Source organism: Manis pentadactyla, chromosome 3, assembly GCF_030020395.1.
Source record: "Manis pentadactyla isolate mManPen7 chromosome 3, mManPen7.hap1, whole genome shotgun sequence".
NCBI classification, from domain to species: Eukaryota; Metazoa; Chordata; class Mammalia; order Pholidota; family Manidae; genus Manis; species Manis pentadactyla.
This window is the reverse complement of record NC_080021.1, coordinates 144,631,754-144,657,267: the sequence shown is the minus strand read 5'-3', so window position 1 is coordinate 144,657,267 and position 25,514 is coordinate 144,631,754. Positions and strand designations below refer to the sequence as shown.

Here is a 25,514-nt window from a genome sequence, read left to right as displayed (position 1 = left end):
CTATATGGCTATATAACTAAATAGTGGTAAGGTAGGTACCAGGGGTGCAAAGAGGTCTGAGGCTGGTCTCTTCTCACCAGGGTCCCATAATCTCATTGGCAAGTCAAAGTCTTTTTTATGCATAAAAAGATGAATTAATGCAGCTTATGCCAATGAATGATACAGGGAGTCCTGTAAGTTAGTAGACATGTTGGATGTTTAGAGAGGCCTTTGCAGAACAGGTGAAACATGACCTGAGCTGGGGTGGATGAGTATAACTCAGTAAGTAATGGAGAGGTTGTTCTAAGGGATGGGAGATGACTTGAATCGAAAAAAGATATTGCCAGCAGCGATGCAGGAGGGTTCACTGGAACCAAAGTGAGATGATGGAGACTTGCAGTAATTAATCAAAGTAAGGAAGGGTCGGACTAGTATGATAGCAGTAGAAACAAAAGGAATTATTCGGGAATTGACAGGACTAGGTGATTGTGGATATAAAGGAGCATAGAAGAAAAACAAATTGATGGTTGTTAACTAGAGCCAGCAGAAGTTATTTAAGGGATTTGTGTTCAACATTTTCTTTCTCAGGTGGTGCTGGACTACCAAGTAGAATTGTCTGGCAGGCAGTTAGACCAGGGTCCTAGAACATGGAAGAGGAGCAGGAGAGCAAAAGCTTTAGGACTCTTCCTTTTTAGTGAGCAGGAGAGGAATAAGCCAAGAAAGAAAATTTACTGTGAGCATTCAGATAGGTGAAGAGAGGCCCTGGGGATCACTGCAGTGTCTGAAGCAGAGGGAGGAGAATTTCAGCAGGGAGGGTGCTTGCTATGGCTGTAGAAATGTCAAAGAGAAAGAAAATTGTAAAATCCTGAAGTAGTTGCTGTATTGAGTAGTCATCAGTCTTACGAGAATCTGGCTAGGAATCCAGGTAACAGAGGGTTAACCTGGTTAAGAAGTAAGCATATGTGTGTGTGTATATATATACATATGTACTTATAGGAGGGGTTGTTGAGAAGTGAAGGCAGCAGATTTACACTAGTTTTTAAGAAATTTTGCTGTGCAAAGACAAGGATATATTTATAAGCCAGTAGCTGAAGAGGGCAGAAGAAGGTTATTTTAATTAAATTTAACAAACATTTATCAAGTGCCAATTATGTGCAAGGCACTGTATTAGGGACAGTGGAGGACACAAAAAGTGATCTTCCTTCCCGAAAAAGTGCTACTTCAAGTGGTTTTGGTGTTAGATAGGCCATTCATCTTAAACACGTTAGAGACACTGGTATGAAGCCTGCACACAGGAGGACAAAGTCAGGGACAGGACACCTGAAGAAGGGGAAAAGGATGGAGAATGGCCAGAACGATCAACAAAGAAGGAAAGGGAAGAGAATGCAGCCTCTGTGGGCAGGGAAGGGTCGCAGGGCTAGCGGGGAACAGGTCTCCTTCCTCTGAGAGGAGCAGCAGAGAGGGCGAAGAGGACAAGGTGGTATCAGAGTTCTTCTGAGGCAGAGGGAAGACGGTGAGAGTGCGAGGACTCTCACTGAATGGCATGTGCGAAACACTAGGGGCCTGTTTTCTGCTCCTGGAAAGTTTCTGGTCTGTTGGAAAAAGGAGGCTATTAGTGCTTACTTCCTGTCCTGTGAGAATAAAAGCCAAAGTCCTGGATCACTGAAGGTGTTGCTTTTGGTTGAGGTTTTTTATTTCCATGTCTAACGAGATAGACAAAAAATTTTGAAATTGTTCATATATTGTATGAATGTCTCAGTGACTACAGTCAGCTAGGGTTTATGTCAGAGCTCAGAGTCTAGGGATGGTGATAAGAGACACATATTCGCAAGCTCTTAATAAAAACATCTGCCAGTTGAACCCTGATCTGAGATAGAAAGTGTCTATGTGCCCAGCCGTACACATGAAGTATTAGGGGATTTAGAGGAGAAGGAGAATTGGAGCAATTTTCTGGTTTGTATCACTTGAGTAAGATTTGAAATAAATTTGCCATATATTTACCTAAATGCCTTGTTTTCTTCATAGGGGTTACTTTGCACACATTTAGTTGTGATTGGGTGCTCATACTTTTTGATCACACCTAAACAGCAGTACAGAAAATTATGAACATGATTTTGGCCACCCAAATGAAGAAAGGCATGATTCTGAACTGTCCAGTTAGATTGGGCTTTGGCAGGCCTTCAGGGTGGGTGTTGGGGGAATGTCTGACTGCTGTTCTGCTTTTCCATTTTATGTATGTAAACTTGGCTTAAAAGTGTTAGTACTTTATTTTATTGACCATAGTTTAGGTACATGTAGCCAGAAAAAATAGGTGTTGGTCAATTGGAGAAAAGAGTTAATTAGTGCTATACTTCGACTTTTATAGTCAGGCACAGGAAGGCATGTAGAGGGGAAAAGGAAGGAAATAAAAGTGATTTGGGGAGGATAAAAAAAATGTTCACTTTCTTCTTTGAAGTATTTTCTTTAAAAAAAAATTATTTCAAGATCTTTCTTACCAGTGAAGGTGGAGCAGAATATGCCACCCTACATAGGATTTCACAAAATAGCTTTCTAAAAACTGCTTGGAAAGAAAACTATGGAAATGATTACTTGGCTATCATGGGATAAACCTGAAAAGTGACTTATTTAAAGGCATTAATTAAAATGTGTCCCCTGCAAAATTTGGTCTGAGAATTTCTCAACACTTGTTCTCATAGGACATTGTTAAGTAGGGGGACTCATGTTGAAGGGATTCCTGTTGAAGGACATACTTAATATCCTCCTGTCACCTCCCCCTTCCCACCAGAAGAGGCAGGAAGGCCTGCCTGCAGCAGCTCCTGTAGCTGAGCTTGATGCGGCCTCTGCTGAGGTCAAGCACTCCCCTTGCAGCCTCTCGAGGGTTTCCTCCATGTGTTGCCAATGTGCTGGTAAAAATGACTTTAAACTCTTGTCAGCACAGTCACTGGTGCGTGCATCACAGCCCCACTCAGATAAACCTGTCACAACACAGAGGCGGCCACTGGAGAAGAGTACAAGGGCAGGCCTCTAGCTTTTCATTCGAGCATCACTAAACGTGCACAGAGTGCCCAATTATTTCAGCATTATTGAGCAAGCCTACAGGAGGACCCAAGCCCTGCTACATTAGATTTTCTTTAGTAATTTGCTCAAGTACCGCTGAGGACACTTAAAGAGCTTAAAACGGTGGCTGCAACCAGTTTCCTTTTCTGGGTTGTTAATTCAGGTTTTCTCTTTCAAATTAACTCTCACTGCATGCTGTGCAGTGGTTCTGGGAGAGCTGTTTAACACTAATTTTCTCAATTTTCAGCTTTTTTTTGTTCAACATAACTGCTTTAACAGTTAGTCACGTATATGTTTTGATTAGAGATGTATAGTAGTGAGGCATTATGTTTTGGAGCACAAAATACGTATGCTTTGTTAAGGAAGAAATCGGAATTTCAACCCTTAAAAGTTACTTAGATGATTTCACTGTTAAAAATTAAGTTATTTACATTGTATTGCAAACCCTCCAAATCTGAGTAAAAAACGTAGCTTTTCTCCATTATACATCTTCCTATCTTCCTTTTTTAAAAATGTACACAGAGGATAAATCTTTCCCTCTTGGGTGCTGGGTTTTGCATGATCTTTTTACGGCTCTTTTCTCTCTTTATTGGAGGGAAGCAGAGGTAGGGAACAAGTTCAATATCTTTGTCTCGTTTCTCACAGCAGCAACAACTCCAGGCCCAGCATTTATCACACGGACACGGTCTGCCAGTGCCTCTGACCCCACACCCTTCGGGGCTTCAGCCCCCTGCCATCCCACCCATTGGTAGCAGCGCTGGTCTTCTGGCCCTGTCCAGCGCCCTGGGAGGCCAGTCCCACCTTCCAATTAAAGATGAGAAGAAGCACCATGACAATGATCACCAAAGAGGTGAGTGATTCTCTCGAGATGTCAGTCTGATTTTAGGCTCTGGATTCCATTGTTTATTCTGTTCCAGGATTTAATTTCACCAGTGACTAAACAAAGGATTTCTGCTGGAAGGTAGATTAATAATTGGAAGCCTTCTTTCAGCAAATGACACCCTAGTGGTTGGCAAGAGTTAATGCACTCCCCTAAGGCAAAGGGGCCTGTTCTCAATTATTGCCTTTGATCCCCTGCTACCTCCTATATTCACCAAGTCTAAATCAGTAATGAAATCCCACAATGCTCTGTGTTTGAAATAGTGAGTGGCATTAATAGCTAATTTTGACTGAATCTATTTTGGGGAAAGACTTACTGATAAAGGCTCACTTGATAATTTGACAGAATCAATTATTATTTATAAATCAGAGAAGCTGTATAGTGCAATAAAAATCTTTCAGGTTAAGAAAACAATTTCAGTAGTTGTAGTAATTGAGGAGTGCAGCCCAAATTAATGAAATCTGTTGGTGTAACTACCTCTCTCACCCAGTCTGTTTAGAAGCATGAAATTAACTCATTTCTTCCTCTAAGAACCACACAAATGTTTATGCAAATAATTGATTTAAATGACAGTTGTGCTTCTTCTAGGTTAGTTTTTTCCCTTCACTAAAGTAGATGATAGCATGGAGAAATTTTGATGTGACTGTATGTTTGTGTGGAACTTGCTAATAAATTTTATTAGTTAATGGCAGAAAAGCAAATTACAAAGTCTCTCCCAGTATTCCTTTGTGGGAATTTACTTAGCACATGGGTGGGTCCTTAGGAGGGTGCGGTTATAATTAAAATCCGTATCTACTCCTGTTTCATGTCATTACCATGAATTATTATCTTGGGTAAATGATTTTTATTAAATAAACATTAATTTCTCATCTCTGATGTTGGAAACACTGTCATTTTTGTCATCCAGTTATCTTAATGCAATGGTGCAGAGCTGAGGCATGACTATAAACACTTTTTTACAAGTGGGAAAGTTGATAAGGGGTGTAAATAACATGAATATCCTGCTTTGGTTTCTGAAATTGAGTCAAAGGTAGACTGGTGCTTTGTGGATCTTGGTTGAGCAGTGTTAATTAACAGCAAAGCTGACATCTGTGCCATTTATTACTTAGCAGAGATCAATTTTGAAAATGTATGATTTTTTGTAAACTAACTGGTACTTTTCTTTTTTCTTTCTTTCTGTGTTGCTGCTGTTTGGCCTATAGACAGAGACTCCATCAAGGTAGGACTCAAATTCACAGAGGAAGGAAGGAATATCTTAAAAGGTCTCTAAATGATTTGAATAAATCTAGTAGTGGATTCCTTGAGATTTACAGGATGATTTGGTGGACTTTACTGAATTGTGGTTAACTGCAGTTTTTTATTATTTTCAGTTATGTGGTTGAGATTTTTTAAATACTGGTCCCATTTCTCAATCAGAATCAGAATTGTAGATGAAGATTGAATTATAACATTTGGCTTGAATTGCTCATTTTATTATATGTCTTACCATGTGAAAAAGAGTAACTGCTTTTCTTAGCCTTTGGCCATAAGATAAATAATAGTGAAAAGAAGTAAATAAATTGATTTATAAGGGATCACACATTAGTCTTACATTTGGGGAAATGATTTCATCCAAAAAACTATGAAAATACTTGTTTAAGAGCATTTTTCTTCATGAAAAAGAATTTTTAAAACATCTTGGTTTTCAGTACATAGCATGTTTTTCTCCTTAGGGTTTGCATCTATCTTATTTTCCTTCTGCATCCCTGTATAGACAACTTGTAGGGAAAGAGAAGTGTTTAAGAACCTAATGATTTGGGTATGCTTGTGCAACACCAGAATAGGATGTGCTAAGGATACCTGGATTTATACAGTAAGTGAACAGAAAAACAGGTTTCTATAGCAGGAAATGAGAAAAATACCGAAACTGACACTTTTGAGCCAGGTGCAATGTAAATATGCCACGCTATCAGGCATAATTGTATTGTATTTTGTATAGATTAGAAGACAGAGACAGTTCCCAAGCATAGGCCAAAGCACAGATGCTGTCAATTCTTTTTCTTGTATTTTAACAACAATTGAATATTGTGGGGCATTAACAGTTAAATCTCTTATAATTTTTAGTGACGTTAAGTGTATGGAGACCGAAATCTTGCCCTGAAACCACCTGTACTGTCACTTCGAATGCCTCTTTTCTCCTTGTCCTTTTACAGTAAGAGAGGTAGAGCTTTTGCCAAAGCCCTTAAATAATAAAAAATAAAAATTAAGTCTGTTTTACCCTTCAAGAATCTTTGTAATTTGAGAGGACATCTGCACACGCATAGAAATGTAAACATTTACAAGTGGAACTGCACGCAGAGAATTATTTAATTATGCATTTATAGTTGTGTATTTTGTTATATAATATGCATATCAGTACCTAGATTAAAAAGCATTCTTAATCAGTGTAGTAAGGGTTCAACATATGTGTGCTTAGGAAGTAGTAAGTAAATGCATTGACCGGGATTAGCTGATAGCAGCCCTTGGAAAGCCTGTCTAGTTATTCTAAGGCCAATAATATAAACATCCCCTGCCTTCTTATAAATACATACCTTTAGGCAGGCCAGTGAACTAAACAAAAGCCTCCTCTCATACCCTACTCCCAGAAGACTATGAAAATATTTATACTCCAGTGCACACTTTTCTGTCAATTACATTTTATATTCCCTCACTCCCGCATAGGGTGTATTTTGAAATCATCTATAATCATTTAGGATGAGTCTGGGAGACAGTGTCTGTATAGCTAGAAGCCAGGGGGGAAACAAAAAGGAAATAGAGGCGAATGATTTTTGCCTTGATTTACTATGGAATAGTAGCAATAAGTAAATGTTTTTGTTGGGTGCCATTCTCAAATTTGAAGTTGTTTTGTGTATGGTTTGGGGCTGTCCTATGGCTGTGCAAGGTGAAATAGTTTGCTAATTTTTGTCAGTGTGTTCTGAGCTGTTCAGAGAAGCAGTTAGTTGCTTGTTCCATCGATCGTCCTCATCCTCCCTTAAGTGGTTCCTGGTTAAGAGTGGCTTTTCATGATTGTCTGCTGTGTGACTCGAGATGGTTTTTATCAGCCGGAGCGTGCCAGTTGCCTGCAGCTGGAGTCAGGCTTGTATGAAATAATTTATTCATGCAGGATAATGCTCCTTAACATTTAACAGGTAATGAACGTGACATAAATTTCCTCCTTGCTTTTAATTTTTCCCTTTCCTCTTCTAATGTGCAAACAGACAGCTCTGGTACTCTAAATAATAAGTAATTTTTGGCCACCTGTCAAAAGGAAATTTCAATACAAATTTAAATTAATGGTGCCTGAAATTTTTTATAGCTCCTCTAAAAGCCTCTAATGTGCAGAAAATTCTGAATCTGCTGGTAGTAATTAGTGTTGCATGTAATGAGGATGTGGGCAATGTTATACAGCCCCAGTGTAACATTTTGATATGGTAGCAAAATTTTGATTTATACAAGGTTGTGGATGGGTTTAATTGTGAGAGACACTTTAAAATGTTTTCTTGATGTTACAGATTATTAAACAGGGCAGATTTCAGAAGAGCTCATAAAGTATGATTTAAATTTACTGTAAAGATTCAGATAATGAAGGTGCTTTACCTTTAGGTGTCAAGTAAAATCAAAGAAATTCACTTGTCACAGTGTTGAAACCTCTTCTCCCTTTTCCTTTCTCTTCGTGGAAGTTCTGTGGCTACTGAACCACATGCTATTGGCTTTATTGATCTTGTTTTCTATAGCTCCAGTAGCCAAGTTCATGCTTAAGCCTGCTATTTGCAGACCTGTATCTGAAGTTCTTCAACAAGGGTGGAGAAGATAAATATGGACCTAAAGGAGGGAAGCACTGGAGGAGCCCAAGAATCAATTAATTTGGTGATGAAAACCCAAGCAGTGTGTGGTGCAGGGCTGTTGTTGTAAAGGGTCAGAGCACTTTTTTGTCACTTGCCTGTCCAGTCCCTCCAAGTGCCCAACAGTGAACCGTGGATTTGGATACTGTAAAAATAACAAGAAACACAGGTCACCCAAGAGGCCCTCGTATACTTCCTACTTTTCTTTACTGAGTGGGGCTTTCTCACCCTCTTCTGGAGTGTTTAGAACCATTACTCTCATCCCTTGAAAAGACATGAGTGAAACCAGGTGATGGAAGCTTCTACTGCCCATCCCACCTGATGGCACTTGAGGACTGAGCACTAAAAGTCGACAGTGCTCAAAGTGACAGAGCATACATTCCAGGTGCTGCCAGGAGCTTGCCAGGTTCTGGAGGTACTAGTTCATGAAAGGGGATTTTTAGGTTCCTTACATCCTTGAGTTTCCACCTGAGTAACTGAGGTGAGGGTAATGACTTAGATCAGTGAAGGCCCAGTTGCCTACAAATCACTAGGAATCTGAGCTTGAGACATTAGCCTTACTACCCACCAAAGTATCACAATTCTGATACCTTCTAGCAAAAAACAGGCAACCATATCAAGACCAGCTTGCATGTAAATAGCAAAATACAGTATCACCAACTATTCATTAGTGCCATGGCCACTCCCAAAGTGATATTGTACTTACTTTATTACATCATAAGTCCTTTGTGTGTATATTATGTCTGTTTTTTATCCTGAATTCAATACTCTCCTCAACTCAGGCCTGTGAGAGAATTGCCATTTTTTATTTTAAAATAAAAGCATAAGTACATTTTTTCCCTCCAGGTGATGGTGTTTATATTTTTTATTATTTCATTTGATTGTCTTCCCCAAGCTGTTATATATGCATAATCAAAGAGTATCATTTTTAGTTTCTTGTACATTGCCAAATTCATCTCCAGAAACACTGCACCATTTAAAAATGCCAAATGCAGTACCTGCGTATGTTTGCACACAATCCTCCAATATTGAACTTCACAGTTTTTATTATATTTGGTAGTATAATAAGTATGGATGATGTATTTTATTATCTTTAAAAAATTTACATGTACTTAATTTTTCAAGCTAACTGCTATTCTGTGGGTGTTCATATGATGTTTCCCCCCCTTTCCTGTATGAATTCTTTGTTTTTGTTTAAATAAGGGTTTCATAGTGATCCAACATGAGCTGTATCTAAGGCAATGCCTGTTCATTCTGCCCTGTATTTTGGTATTTGTAGATGACTGAAACATCATACGTTGCTTTTCTTCTTCTCTCTCCACTTAGTCTCTGTTGGCAATAAAAGTTTATCAATGGGGAATTAGACTAAGGCTGTTTGTGTTCAAATTGAAGTGTATGATTCAGGCCAAGAAAGCACTTATGCTTCATTAGTTGGGTGCTACAGGTAGAAGTGGGTTTTTAGCCTGAATTAACAGAATGATTATTTCTGTTTGCCACTTGCCTTTTTGTACATCAAGACTTAATGGTCAACGTTCTACACCAGGATCTGGAATAGATTTGTGTGACTTGGTGTTCTCTTCTTCCTCTGCTTGTTTTCCTGCCTTAAAGGAATATCAGTCTGAAAAGGGTGTGCCTTAATATGTTTAAACCCTTGGCATGTCCTATGAGGGAGAAAGCTGTGAAGAAAGCACTTGAGGAGGAAAGGGGAACAGTGGAAGAGGGGATAACCATATGGCCCAGGCGGTTTGGTTTTCAACACTCCCTTCTCCCCGTACACCTGGTTAAGATAGGAATGTTTGTAATTTTACCCTTTTGGAGAAAGCTTGGTGGGATTAATTTTCATTACTGTAGACTTTAGAAGGACACATTATAAAAAGACTAAGGCTTAAAGTAATAGAAGGCTACATTAAAAAGTGGAATAGATGAAATCTATAAAACACTAAGGAGAGAGGGTAGAAGCAAAAAAACCCCAAAGCGCCATCACCAAACTAAACTGTAGAGGGTTTGCATTATCTTCTGTTTTCCCCTCAGACATTAGGAGTCTGAGAAAAGATAATTGAGGGCTGTAACTTGGACACTCCAGCTTATCCACTCAACCTAGTGAAAAATAAGGTGGGTCCCTAGTTACCCACTCAACCCCACTGATCTCTGAGCCATCTCCCCTGCTGCACAGACGGCTCATAGTTCACATTTCAACTGAGAAGGTAGGCGGTGTATGTGTGTCCTCATTTCACACGTGAGGAAAGGTTTAGAGGGTGTTAAAGGCCTGTCCAAGGTCATGTAGCCAGTGCTGTCCTCATAGGAAAGCTTTTTGGATGAATCAGTCTCATTCTTTATTATTAAAAAATTGAAACATACTCAGAAGTAGAAATAATAGTGCAAAGATCCTCCATGTACTTAACATCGAGGTGTAAGAGCTATCAGTTTTTAGCCACATTTTTATCTATTCCTTTATTTCTTTGCTAAAGTATTGCAAGCAAATCTCATATAGCATACATTTTATCCATATGTACAATATATAAATGTAAACTAAATGAATATGTAAAAAGAACACATTTCTCTAAATAATAGACCTCTTTTGGTAACCAAAATGCCTTTAACGACTTAATAAAAATAATTCTTTGATAGCCTCTGATATCCAGCATATAAACAGACTTCTTTAACTGTTTCCAGTAATTAGTTTCCTTGAAATGGAATTGAAATAGGATCCATTCCATTTTGTTGTATCTCCCAGGTCTCTCTTAATGTAAGTGTTTCTCTCACCTTAAAAATTTTTCCTATGCCATTGTAGAACCTGGGCCAGCCTTCCTTTTATAGAATGGCCCACATTCTAGATGTCTCTGTGTGCTTCCTTGTTTCTGCTGAATCACACCAGGAAAATTCTTTTTCTTAGAATGGCTAGAAGAATGAATTCTAGGTTAAGTTTGCACATACACATTGGTGATGAACAACTGAATGAAGTTTACCAGTAATCAAGGGAGTAAAATATCTAGAAATGTATACTGATCATCGGTAAATATGATTCTATTTCTATCCTTTAACTTCCAAACACAGACTATGATGTATTAGAAACCCCACTCCAGTTTCTAAACATAAATACTGCCAAAGCTAGGCCTTTAAGAATACATTTTTAAGTAGGATTTTTTAAATGTATTAAAAGCATCTATTTCCTTAAGGGTAATGTCCTGAATGCCTCAAACTCCAACAGTGTAAAGTTCTCTCCCACTAAATTTTTAGCTCCTGAGGGTAAGAATCTTAATCTTTTTTGTGTAACTGTACAGGAGGACATATTAAGAATTATAATAGAATTAAGAAAATCCTATCTCTGCTAGGTAGCTCCTCTCTCACTCTAGAGAAGCCGTGTGTCAGTGGACAAGTCACTCTGACTTCCCTGACGCTCAGAGCTGCTACTCTTGCTATGCTTTCAGGCATTGAGAGTGTCGATGTTTTCTTATGTTACTCAATCCTAGAAGTGAATTTTACAATAAAAATCTTGTACCATGGGTATGTTTCAGCAATAAAGTTGGCCATACCATTAGCCAAATAAACACAGCGGCAGTTTTATTTCATTTTGTGGGTTGGGTGATAGGAGAATGTTTTAAGATATGTCTCTCAGGCATTTAATGTGTGACTCTTTCAGTTTTCCAAAATAAGATGGTAATTTGAAATGAAATATGTCAGCATTACTGTTGTTTTTCAGTTCTTTATAGAGGTATTTATTTCTACCATGTGGAACAATCGGGAACTTTTGTTCTATGGGTTTATGATGCAGTAAGTTGTTCAGTATTAATTGCTATCTGCCTCTAGGCATGTAAACTGTGTGAAACGTAACAGGTGCCCTAATTCCAGAAAATATGTTGTAATTGTTTGTTTGTCAAACATGAATATCTTGGGGGCATAGCTGGTCCTCAGGTGGTGAGCATGAATGGATTAACGACAATGTGACTCCGGGAGGCTTCTGGTTAGCTGCCCCCTCCCCCACCGATCACCCAGGCAAAGCAAATATTAATTAACAGGGTGGGTTGGTTGTGGGGGGTCTGCCTTCCCTAGCTGATTTTTGGCAAGGGTGGTATAATTCTTTTCCTTCATAAACCAACTCTCTTAGTTACTAGACAGACATTTCATTCTGATGTTTAACAGCTCTTATTATCTTAATTAGAATGCATATCATCTCTTGGAAAAATATTATACCATAAAGTTATTATCTAACATATTTTTTTAAATTTTAGAGATGCCCAAGGTTTATTTAAATGTTACAACTGGCACCTGAATTTCAAACGCAGTTGTTTCTCAAAACGTAGATCATTCTTGCAAAAGAATTACAAAAAATTGCTCCCCATCTTTTTTGCATTCTTAACAGTAGCACTCACCACTGACTCACGATGGCAAAATTACAAATTCACCCAGGGAGGAGCTTCATACTCCTTCACTAATCGTTTCTGCTGGTTATCATTTCACTTACTTCTCTCCAACTTCTGTATTTTGTTCAAAACAGTTTGAAGTAATTTGGGTTACAAATTATCAAATACAGGTTAAGAGCTCTCTGCACCTGGGTGGGGGGGCACAACTAACAAGGTCGTAATTTCAGATGTGTAGAAGAGTCATACCTAATTATTACCATGGCAGAAGCTTTGGGATGGGATTAAACAGAATTCAGACTCCCTGAAAGAGAACCGGAAAGAAAGTTTGTTGAGAGCTACTGAGTAATACTTTCTGCAAGAGTTTTGGATTCTTTTAAATAAGCTTGCTATTAAGTGAAACTAACAAAGTCATATTTCAAGATTAAATGATGTTGCTTACATTAGGCAAATCAAAACTAAATTTTAGGGTTGAATACTTAGTTGTTTTACTTTGAATCCAAGAACTGAACAAAGTAATACTACTTTAACTTAATCAGACTCATTATTCAGAACCAACCCACTTATTTCTGTAGGTAATAAATCTTAACTGCTTTAAAAAACATTTTGAGCTTCAGACAGTAGTATTGCAACTTAGATTCCTATTTACTTGTGATGACTTCAGGGATGCATCTAGTAGAGTTGGGGAAGTAACACATATGCATGCAAGCAGCCCCCTGGGTTGCAGTCTACCTTCCCCCTTCCTACTGCTTACTCTCCCACCCTCTCTCCAACCACTCAGTGTTCAGGAGGAGCTTGCGCTTTCCTGCCCCACCGCCCTCCCCTTACAGCAAGTGACCCTCAGGGAGTAAGGTGGGAGTGAAAATGTCCTGCTTATTCTTGTTGTAGGTGTGCTTTCTGAGGTACAGCGGTAGGCTGAGCTGGAGGGATTCTTCATCATGGAAGTGGACTCATTATTAAACTGTCCCACATGCTGAGGATTCTTGAATATTTTTTTCAAAGTTGGTACTTCTCAAGATGCTGAGCTCAAATTTAAGGGCAAGAGGTAAGCAGGTTTGTGATGCCACCCAATGAGGGAAGCCGTAGGTGACAGAATAACACCTCCTTTTTATTTATTCTTCCTCATGGTCATTTTAATTATACTAAAAATTTTTGAGTATTCTATTCATTAATTTTTCTTTAAGCTTCTGTTTTTTTGAGCGACATTTGGCCTTTTGAACAACAAAATAAAATTGGAAATGCTAATGTTTTGAGCCAACTAAAGGAGGAAAAATAAAAATGTCACCATGGTAACAAAGCTGCTTTCTAGATGGTTTCCTAAGATATGCCTGAACTAGAAGCAGATGTCTGATTTGAGAATCTTGCCTCCTTCAATGTAAACAAATAACTTCTGGGCAGGTGTTGGAAATAATATGGAAATCCTATTAAGGGGCCCCGGGTTCCTGTCAGTCAGGAAGCCTGTGCCACAAAAGGGCTGGTTGTCACATAAAGGAGCAGAGTAAATTCTCATTAGGCTTGAGCTTTTCCCAGGAAATGATTGTCTCGGTGTGTTCTTTCTACTGTGAATCTGAATGTAAGCTGTTGCTTCTATTGATCTATTCACTGGCTTTAGTTTTCTCCTCTTCATTCCAGATCCTCCTTTGCCACAGCAGCCTGTGTTCGCCCCCCTTTCCCCTCTGCTTTCTTTTAGATTAACACTTGATCTGTGCTATTGCTCTGAGAGTTGTGACGTTTGTGACTTTAACCTCCTGCCCTTCGTGGGGGAGGGGGAGGCAGTCTTCAGCCCTGGGTCTGTTGGACAAAGAACCAGGCTGATTAGGCATAGTGCTGGGGGCTGTTGGGAACCCACCGCTGAGTGACAGTAGCTGTCCTGAGTGCGGTTCTGTGTATATTTACTTGGAGTTACATTTTTATGAAATAAGCAGTAACTAAAAAGCATGAAAGGACAGCATTCTATGAACTTTTAAAAACCTGTAGTGTTGTCTGGTAGGCTTCTGAAACTATGCTTCTGTGGTAGCCAGTAGCCAGCCATATGAAGCTATTTAAATTTAAATTAGTTAAAGTGAAATAAAAATTTAAAACCTAGTGTCTCTATGGCACTAACCACATTTCAAGTGCTCAATAGTCATGTGTGGCTGTTATAATTGGCATGCCAGTGCAGGCATGAAACACTGCCCATCACAGAATGTCCTGTGGGGTAGGGAGAGACTTTGGCCTGATGAGGCTTGCTGGTTCTGCTGTTCCATCTGGTTAAAACTGACTCTTGATAGTCAAAGGCAAGCGTTCTCCTCATGTAGAAAGTACAGCGCATGTGTGTATTTTGAATTTGTAGCTTCTATACTGCTCTGAAATAGCTAATATGGTCAGCTGCACTAATATAGTAATCTTTAATGGTTGTAGGTCTTTTTCTTTTCCTGGTGGAATTGGTTGAGCAGCTTAACATGGATCTTTACAAAAGGGACCCCCAGGAGATGAATTTTAATGTTACTAGGTAGAAAGTTGAGGCACTTTGATGGCGGGAGTGGTGGTAGGGGGGTTTGAAGGGTCTGCATATAACGATGCCTCTTTATAATACTCAGAAGGTTAAACGTGGATAAGCACAAAACAAGGCTTCAGAAAAGCCACACTATTATTATGCAGCATTTCTTGGACTATAGTCCCTGAGACGCACTTCATAAAGCCAATAAAGCACGCACTGGTGGTCTCCCGTTGCCCTAGCAACGGACCATGGGGCACAGTGTATGTGAAATGCATGAACATCTGTGAATTAATCTTTCTTAGTTTGTTCTTTTCTTGGCACTGATTGGGCCACCAGGGCTTGTGCCTGTGACAATGTGTGTGGAAGGGGAATCGGAGCCTTCCCCAGGGCCTTGCCCTGAAGTGGATGGTGGAATGGCAAGGGAGGCAAGATTGATCCCGGGGGTGCATTCAGCATGCAGGGATTTGGCCTGGCAGCGCTCTCACTGGGAAGTTATTAGCTTACTTTCTGGTGCATGGGGAAATGAATAAAAATTTTTCTAGTGAATCTGGGCATTATTGGGGTTATGGGGCAGCCCTGAAAAAAAATCTTTAGCGAAAATTGCAATGATCACTTGTATTTATACCACAGTGATCAAGATTTGAAAGATCTCTGAGTTATTCCACACCCTGTCCCAGCCCCAGGCCCACCTTACCCCAGGGATTATAACCAAACAGTGTTGGGCTAGTCAGGACAAGACTCCTGAATTGGATGCTTAGGCTGGAATCTGTTTTGATTGTAAAATCGGGTAGTAACCAAGGCTGACCTTATTTAGAGAAATTTTAAACTAAGCTGGTGACATTTTTGCCCTTGGGAAAATAGAGCAAAGTGTGACTGCACAGAGAAGCATCCAGGAACAATACTTTTGGTTAGATATTTGTACCCCCACTCCCAAAGGGATTGCCTTCAGTTCTTCCCCTCCCCCCACTACACTGTTTTCAAACTGGTACCCCTCCTGCAGGCTGTACCCCACTCCACAGCCTGTGTTCAGTTCTTCTGTCAGTGCCAGAAGCTCACTTGTAAACTCTTTCGCTCACTCTTGTCATGTTCAATTTCCTTCTCTTTCTTTCCTTTTTTCTCCCTCTGCCCTTTTTCTTCTCTCCTTCCATTCTTCCTTATGGGTTGACCCTCTTTCCTTCCTGGGGACAAATGAAAGAAGAATATTATACATGAAATGTCTCATGCTGATTATAGTCTGTGGGTTTAATATGTAGGATGAGAAATTTCTTCAATAAATGTATTAAGACAAAAGTCTGTGCTACCTGCTCGTCATCTGGTTTGCTTATCATTACTATTGAGGGCCACTTAAGTAGGAAGAACTGCTTGGCAATTTGTATGTTTTCCTGTGAATGTTGAAAAGGCATAGCTGTACCTCTAGCTGCAAGATTTTCCTGATTTTCTGTTCAACTACTAACCAAAAATTAATGGTCCCTGGCTTTGAAACCTGTTGGTGTTGATAGATGAACTTGAGAATTAAGCAATTCAGTGTAAATAAAATATTTATAGTTTGTCTGTAGATATTGATTTGGCGGTGGCTAGCTGGAGGGCATATTGATCTGCATCTCGTTGTTGGGGGTGCAAAGATCAGATACAGTCCGTTACTTCAAATCATTTTCCTATTTTAGTATTGAACTGAGATACGCTATCTTCTGAATAGAATAAAATACATTAATGGATTGTTCCTCTTTATTTCTCTGAGCCTCTGTTTAGTCTTGAATTCTTTAAAATGTGCATATAAAACTAGTTTATGATGATTGGAGGACTCTCTTCTGAAGGCCAGCTTCCCAGGAAGCTGCTAGGGCAGATGTGCAAATATATGCAAACATGGAACCTTTACCAAACACTGCTGGCGATGCCAGTGGCAACATTCTGTAGACTCCCAATCTTGATGGTGCCTTTTACTCATGCTCAGATACTGTTCCGTAGGAATCCGCAGAACAATTGGACTGTAGGGCTAAAATATCATCGAACTTGTGGGTGTTGGAACCCTTTCTGGTGTTTTCTCTGATTCAAAAAAAAAAAGTGTTTCCTGTTGCTCTTCTCAGTAAGTAGCCTCATTTCAGTTCAGATAAAATTTTCTTCTTTTAAAAATCTTTTTTAAAGTTACCAACTTCCTAGTTGTTATTTATAGCCAGCCTCAGAAATACAGTAGTTACAGGGTTTATTAGAGACCTTTAGAAGAACTAGAATTCTCAAATTGAATTTTTCATGTCCTGGACTACTATTTCTTTTTTGAAAGCACAATTCTTCATGCCGAAAGCTAAAAATTCTTAGACTCTGGAGGTAAGAAGTGAAAGTTCCACAGTAAAGTAATAAATGGCAGTGAGTAAGCTAGCTATAGTGAGGAGAGGAAGTGAGTTTGAATCTCTGCTGTTTACTTCATCTGCTTTTGACAAGTGTTTAAAAGCAGTAATGTCATAATCTGGATGTTGAAGGTTGCAAAAGGAAAGAGAGCACAAATAATCTAGAAGGGAAGAGGTCTCCAGCATTCCGATATTGTATCCTTACTGTATGTACTAACCCAGCAAATAGCAGTAATCCTTGATTTTTATTTTTAACTTTTCAACTCTTAGTGTGTTTTAAAGTATGTGTTTATAGAAATGAAATCAGTACTTAAATTCTTGTTGTGGGTATATGGATCTATAAAAACAAAAGGTACTGACGGGAAAAGATTCTCACATAGTTTTCTTCTACACAGTATTCAGTTTGTGATGGTACGAGCAGTCTCAAAAGATAGGGTTCCCAAAACTGTATGTAATACCTTCCTGTTGGGCCTATCCCTAACATTTGTGGGGCTTGGGAAAGGGGACAAGTGGAGGCCCTCATACCATATGTCTAAATATTTAAAAGTTACAAATCCAGTTAGTTAACATACCTTCATGATTATCTGAAAGGCCAGGTTTTTACACCACATGGGCCCTCGCATGTTTTCATGTAGATGCCCCAGCTTTCACTTCAGAGCTTCTTTGCACCCCAATTTCTGCCCTCAGGTCTAGTTGTGCCCAGACCAATAGCTTAGTCTACCCCTGGGAGGCTCCAGAAAGAAGACTGAGTACACCCTGAATGCGGCCTTTGAGCTGGCACTTTCCGGGTCCTGGTGCCCAGTTCCTGGTCTAGAGGGGGCGGGCAGAGAGTGTGTGTGGCCTGTTCCCTTGATCCGGAGATGGGGCTCAGCTGGGTCAGGGCCCAGAACCCTGGTCAGGGGCCTCTTTTGCGAAGCCCTTTAGTTTGTGTATGATTTCAGCAGCCATATATTTAAGAGGAGAGAAAGAAAAGTGGGTGTTTGGAACTATTACATCTCAAAATAATTCTGTTAAATAAACATCAGTGTTTTTATCAAAATGAGGCCAGGGAGTTGATGTTCAAAAATATGATCCTTAGGAACAGGTACTTTAAAACTATGCTTTGTAGCTTGTTGATACATGTCTAAATATTCTTTAAAAATACTCCATTAAAAATCATAAGTGCATATTGTACCTGTTGGCTGTGCTTGTGAAAGGCAGAGTTGGGGGGACACTTTTAAAACTGAACATAAAATCGTGGGGTGCCATCCTCGGGTGTTGCCCTGAGGGCTGTAAAAGTGGCTCTTGGCTGGGCCTCTCCCCAGTCTGGGCCCAGGGACAGCTTGGGCCTGTAGGGACAGTGCCAGGCAAGGTTAGACCCAGAAGGATTAGTTGTAAACTCTGGGTTTCTTAGTCTGGAGAGTATCACTGGGAACTAACTCGGGTCATGATTTCTGTTTTCATCCGCTTTTTCTCCTTGCATGTGCTTCCCCAGTTGGACAGCTGGAAGTGCCGCAGAAATATTTGAAGAGCCCTGTTTAGTAGTTTACATGGAAAGATGTTGAATAATTCACATAACAAATGATTAGACAAGCACTTGTCCATCTGACTGAATTATTCTACATGTTTGCTGAAGCAGCGTAGGAGGAGCACAGCATTTCCTCCTCCAGAGGGTAGACAGTGGCCGTATTGACCCATCTAGTTATTGGGTTTCAGCCTTTTGTTGACATTGTTGTAAATGAAAGCAGCCTAGACAAGCTTGGAGCAGCTGGGCTGGATAATTGTGAAGGACTCATGCTTGTTGCTGTTACCCCAGTGTTTGCAGTTGGTTGTTTGCTTTGACTTTTGTTGAACTGTTGACAAAAGCATTAGATACAAATGGGAACAAATAAAGTGGTGAGATGCCAGGAGGGCTTGGCAGGAGTAGTGGTTTTCATTCTGACTTAAATGGGGGATGTTGAACTTATCTAGATGGGAAATGGAAGGTGTATTGTGTGTGAGCACGTGTGTGTGCGTGTGTGCATAGAGCTGTTTTCTTTTCAGATACCAAACTGGAAAATCATTGCTATTTATGCCCACAGAGGTGAGGGAATTAAGGAGGCCACCATGTCTTATGACCTTAAAAAAAGCCACCCTATAGTTTATGACCTCCAGGTATGTGGCTGGCCAGGAACGCTGTAACAGAAACAGTCTGTTTCTGGGTTTTCCCATCCTCAACTTAAAACAAATTTTTTTTAACAATAAAAGTATTTTGGATGGAGGAGAAAACAGACATGACATTGAAGTAGGGAGGAATAAGAAAAACAGTATACGCTAAAATCGTATAGCTAGCAAAATAGAAGTCATTTACTGGAACGCTTTTAATTTGGTTTAAACAAAATACTCCTTTGTATATTCAAATGGGGAGTAGCTCAGCTGTTGTGAAGCCAGAAAATTAATAGTAATTTTAGTGAAATAGCAAAAGCATGTCAACAACATAGCTGCAGATGATAATGCTGGCATTTTATTCATGAGGAATTATCAATGCAGGTTACTGGACAACATAGTGTGACTGAAAATGATTGAGTGTTGGGGAAGCCGCTGTCCTTCTGCTCGATGATTTCATTTTGCATTTAGTCTTCCTCAGGTTTCATTTGTGCATGTATTTTCCCTAGTACAAACCAAAATATAAAGTCCTCTTGGCTGAGGATTGTATGCATATTTCTGCCCTTAAAATGTCTTGAAGGGAAAGTTCCCTTTGAGTATTGACTCAAAAGCTGGGGAGTGTGTTTCCAGTACACAGATGGTCAGGGAGATGGGTAGGCAGCAAGAGAAAGGTCCCTGAAGAATTCCTCTAACTAGGTCTGTGGGAGTTGTCTAAACACACTTCCCTCCCCAGCAAACCCTCCCTTCCCAGTGACCACAAGGCAGTCTGTGGGTAACTGTCACAGAATTCCCCTTCCCTGGCAAACAAAGGATTTGGAATATGTAGTGTGGCCAGAAAAATGTTTACGAACCATGGACAAGGATAGACAGAAACTCTATTTAGGAAGTTAAAATGCTCTCTGAGATAGTGATGCGACAGTTGAAAAGTTTCCTGAAAATGTATTTGAATGGTCAGAACAATGAAGCCGTGCCTTTGCGTGTGGTCTCCAGTTTTGATGCACAGTCCTCTGGGCGCCAGCAGGAAGACCTCCTTGTCGGGACCGCTTCACCCAGGGTGGGGCAAGGAGGCAGCTGGTGCTTTCCCTTCTATGTTCTGTGCTCCATCTTCTGTTGGATTCCCCGGCCCTGCTAGTGACAGAAAGAATGGGTTGTACCTTTGTGTACATGTTCTTTGGCTCCAATATCTCATCTGACCAAATTTTAAGGACTTACAATGGGGAAGGATTGGAATTTGCTGAGTTTATGTTAAATGTGTAATGTTAGATTGTTTAATTGTTGCAGGATCTCTAGTCCTAGAGACTAGTAATCAGTTGGGAGGTGGGGGGTGACTTAATCGGTAAACAGAAATGGAGGTGTGCATTGTATGGCTGTGCCCTGCAGTTTACTAAAAAGAATGAGAAATGAATGCTCCCCAGGCTTCAACACAGAGGTGATATTTTGCTTTATTCAGTACTAGGTGATCAAGTGTAAGAACCTAGACTGGAAGTTCATAAGGAAGAAATCCCTGGAAGGGACTGACTTGAGTGAGGGTAGATGCATCTATGTAACTGAGCACTTGATATTCCTGCAGAGGTTCGCTCTCAAGGGAGGAGGAGGGGAAAAAGAAAACATGCAAATTAGAAAATGTGAAAAGATAACAAAGCAAAAAGTTGATGATTGTTAACGAGCTAGAAGAAGAAAAGGAAGAGAGCAAGACTCCACAGACTAGGCTTGACTCAGCATGACTCCAACATTATGAGATTCCCTGGGCAAACACCCAGTGAAAGGAGTGAGTTCAAGAGAAACTGACTTAGGCCAAGTCAAAAAGATTGGTTCACTGCAGCCTTAGGCGGTGGCCAGGGCCACAGGGGTAAGCACTTTTTGGAAGAGGCCTGTTTTACTGACACTTCGGCCTCAGTCTTCCCTCCTCCTCCTTTCCCACTACTCTAGCAGGTATTCGTGTTTGCTGTGCTCTTAACGCTAAAATAACACCCTTGTAAAGGGTGACTCAAGGAGGCTCTTTGTACACTGTTTGAACCACATTACTTCATGTTGGGAAGCTGGTATGTGTTGGGGCCTGTCCACATCTGTGCGTGGGACAGGCTGTGAACCCTGACCAGCCTGAAGGTGAGAGGCCGTATGGGGATATACTGGTTAGAAACTCCAGCTCCAGGGTCAGGTGGCCGGGGTTCAGTCCCTGCTTTCTGCCGTTTGCCAACCTTGTGGTTTTTCAAGCTACTTCTTTCATGTTCTTCTGAATGTAATGGGGATAAATGGTAAAGGTAAATTTTCAAAGGTGCCTGACACTCACTAGGTGCTCAGTGAATCCTACTCTCACTGGTTTTTAGTGCAGGATGGAGCATTTGAAAAGAACTTCGTTCCCTTTATTCTTTGGGGGTTGAATATTTTAATTGCATTCCAAAGTAAACATCAGACTGACAGCAGAAAGCAGCAAACTCGAAATGTGCCAGGCTGCAGGGGAAATTATTCTGGGATTAAAATTTTGCTGCAAAAAAATCTACAAAATGGATCTTGTACGTGCAGATGGTTGAGAATTAACTTTAGCTGATCTGAGCACATATTTAATTCCAAAGGGGATTTCGTATGTCAGGATAGTTCAGCCTTAGCTGAGAACATGACTTTTATGTATTTTACAGCAAAAACCACTTGCCACTCATAATAGATGAAATTGGAGACCAAACAGGGAGAACCTTGTGGGTCCCTGTCAGTCGAATGCCTGGTTTTAAAAAAAGACCTGCCTCTGCTGTACTGGTATGGTGCTGCTTCTGGGCAGAGAAGCTACTGACTAGCCTTCCAGCACTGGAGGAAGGGCCTGAGGACTGCGCCCTCACAGTTTACCTTGCCTTTTTCAGAGAGCCTCTTTTATTTTCACATCAGATTATCTGTAAAATGGACTTCTCCCCATAGTGTTGTAAACCGTAACAATCTCGGCCTTCCTCTAATTGTGTGGGGAGAGGGGGGATACCCCGTAGAGGCTTGAGAAGGAGAGGCTTTTCTGCTTTTCATTGTTTTACTACTCATACACCTAATCCCTGTCAATAAAGTTGGCTGTTTGGGGAAGGAACACACGCATCCCTGCACGATAATACTGATTTATTTGCAGCTCTTTGTCAGCCTAACAGCAATGAGGCAGTGAGCATCAGTGTTGGTATGGGCTTTGGGAGGGGTGCATGCCAAGGAAGAGGGTCGCTTGCAACATCTGGGGTGCTGGAGGCTTAGCAGGGGAGGCAAAGGTCCGGGCACCCATCCTAGTGGAGCAGTGTTGACATAAAGGTGAATGCTGACAAAGGATGGGTTCTTGCAGTGTGCTGAGTCCTACCTGCCTGCTGTGTTTCCAGTAGAGAGATTAGCCTCAGTTTCTCCATAAAAATGTCAGCCTGGAATATTTCATATAGCCTATGCTTTTTAGGCTGTTTAAATAGTCCTTTGCTTAATTTTTGGTGTATTCCCTTTCAGTGGTAAGGTACATAGCTGTCTTGCAGAGCTTACAAAACTGAGGGACCCCCTTCTGTCATGGAGAGAGGGTGCCCAGAAAGTAAATTTAGATTACTCAGGAGTCATACCAAAAGGATTGTAGCAAATTGCATATTTTCTTAATAGGATTGACAAAAGTGCCTGAGTTCTGGAAAGTAAGATACCTATTTTAATAAATGGATACTTATTTAAATTTGTAGAAAATCTATCCAAGATCCCGAGGAGAATATGCTATTCCTCTTTTTTTCTAATGGGTCACTTCTTTGGCACAGAGCTCTGGAAAGCAAGATAGGGTGGTGCTTGGCCTCTTGGGGAGAGTGCTGGCATGGCAAGTTGTCCCACTGGGGGTGGACCCTGGGGGGACCCTGAGCAATGACCCACCTGGTCTGACAAGGCAATAGGAGGGATCTTCCAAATGACTTTTTCCTAGAGAATTAGCTCATCTGGATGTTCAGAGCCCTCTTCCTGGATGAACTGTTTTCTGTGAGACAGAGGACCTGGGAACCATCAGGTCATATTTGGGGCAGCCCATGCTGACCCAGTACCAAACCTTTATTTATGGAAGAGTGATACCACCACTGAAGGTCTGGGAAGGCTTTGTGGGCTCAGCTACGCCTGAGAATTCTTGAGTCTTTCTTTTTACTTTGAGCTATCTGAAATTGCACTTTTGCATGCTTATTAACTCAGGTTTGGGATTTGATTTAGAGGGATTCACATTTCTCTGTTTATCGGAACTAAATGTCAACTGTATTCCTTAGTAGATTTGTTTTATTTAAAAGATAGGGAAAATAAAACTATTTCTGTAGCTCAGAAAACCCTAAGAAAGAATAGATTAAGAGGGAACTTTCTAGAGCTTCAGTTAGAGTTCTGTTAAAGAAACAAGTACAAGTGAGGGCAGGTGGGGCATAGAACACTCAGACCAGAGACTCAATTAAAAATGCTTTAAAAATGTAATTCCAATCAATTTGGAAAGTCTTAGAGCATTGCAAGATGTGTGAAAACATGCTTTAAATGCCAGCAGCCAGGGAAAAGGGCACGGTTTCAGAAACCCTGCTATAAATTACGTGCCTTTGGCTTTCAAAAGTATACAGGATACATCACTGAAATATTCAGAATAAATATCAGAATTGTACAGTCATTGTATCCTACAAGGAATGAAATTTTTAAAGAGCCAGTTTTATTTGGCCTAAGATCCTGAGGTTTTTTTTGGTTGTCACAACATTTGTTTTGGGAGATGTACAAATCAAATCTGATTATAACAAATATCATTACAGCAGCAATATCCCTATAACCAAACAATTTCTAGACCTCAAGCAATAGTCTACTTATTTAAAACAATATTGAATGTAACCCAACCCCATTAAGGTAAAATCATGTGGATTAGTCTTGGAGGTTTTCCCCTCATGATTTTCTTACCTTCTGGAATCCATACACAGGGACTGGCAATGAGTGATTTCAGAAGTGTTTACCTTTGAAATGCACCATATGATTTTTAGAGTGTAGTGTCCATTTCACATTATTTTCTGCATAGGTCCATATTGAAGTATTTGTGGGAGGAACCCACCCCAGATGAAGTGCTCCTGTCTGATTTGCTACTTTGCATATTTTAGTTTCTCTTATGTTTACATCTAGAAAGTTTTTCATGTATAACTTTCCCTTGAAAAAGTTAAAGTTACATCATTTTTGTTTTACTCATTGTCAGCCACCAAAACCACAGGCCGCAGCTTGCTTAATGTTGTAAATGTGAAACAAAATACAGGCTCAAAATACAGTTACAGTGAATAGTCATTGTCACGTGTGAGTAGTTTTTGCCTCAGCCCTGATGTCAGTTACTGCCAATCCTGGGCTGTGAATACCTTCTTCAGAGGGATGGCTTTGTAGACTGGGCAGTTCTGGTCGGTGGCCCCTGCCTCTGGCTGTCTCTGGACCCAGCATGCTGGAATCTTCCTTCTAATTTCCCTCACCTTCTCCAGTCTCTTCACATGACACATGCCTCAGGCTTCCCTTCCCAGGTAAGAACTGAGACGTGGCCTATTGCTTTTCTTGATGTTCTAGAAAATCGCTAGAAGATTGCTAAGTACAGAGTGAAAGCATGCCCTTTGTAGCTACTGTCATGGATTTTAGAGACAGCTCTGCCACCTGTTAACTTGTGACCCCGGACAATAATAATAGAAATAATTAGCACTGAGGGCATGTTTACTCTGTCCTCGCCAGCTCCTTAAAGCTAGTCATCCTTCTGTTCAGTCATAACAGCCTACTAAGGTGGAATTTACTATTATCTCCAAGTTGCAGAGTGAGAAAAATGGGACATGGCAGGCCAAGTGACTTGCCGACGGTCCCTCGGAATGTATTCTATCAGATGAGCTGCTTAGAACCAAGTTAGTTTCCAGATCATATCCCCTTCATCTTTACACTAGGGTCAGTTTAAACTTCATGTGGACGTACATTACTTGGTGTAGAATTTTAAGTGTGAGGATTAGAGACATATTTGAGGAGATCCAGCAGTGGAAAGGCAATCAATAAATAGTATATGGTCATCTCTTTCTTGTCCGTCAACTCCACAGAAGTCCAGATTAAACAGATGCTGATTTTGTGTATCAGAATAATTATGTTGTGTTCTTTTGCGTGAATTACTGCCCATAGGTCCTTAGAGTGTAAAGTCTTAATGGGGTGAGGTGGAGGGTGGAGGGTGGGGAATGGGGAGGCATGTCTCTTTAATACTTCCCATTTGGGGCCCTGCAAAATGGTGCTTTAAGGCCATTTGTATTTTCCAGCATTTTTGGAATGCCACTACACAGTCCTGTTTCTGTGTTAGATTTCTCATCTCCAACAGATGTGTCCTTTTCCTATTACAGCCCAGAATTTGTTATCTGATTAACTGAAATTTATGCAGATGAAAAATCTGACAGAGTTTAACTTGTAGCCTCACCCGCTTGCTTTAGGTTAATAGGCATGCACACT

The 25,514-nt window shown here is 40.4% G+C and overlaps 1 protein-coding gene across 10 annotated transcripts in view; it reads left to right on the top strand.

Moving 5' to 3' along the window:
• Positions 1 to 25,514, top strand: part of TLE4 (TLE family member 4, transcriptional corepressor) — a 136,079-nt gene that overhangs the window by 66,379 nt on the left and 44,186 nt on the right. For 6 of the 10 annotated variants that reach the window (XM_036893446.2, XM_036893441.2, XM_036893444.2 and 3 more), the window contains 2 exons: positions 3,682 to 3,886; positions 5,119 to 5,135. In XM_036893446.2, coding sequence (XP_036749341.1) covers positions 3,682 to 3,886; positions 5,119 to 5,135 — 222 coding nt within the window. The remainder of the gene's footprint in view (positions 1 to 3,681; positions 3,887 to 5,118; positions 5,136 to 25,514) is intronic. The other 4 variants (XM_036893442.2, XM_036893438.2, XM_036893443.2 and 1 more) reach the window with 1 other exon arrangement.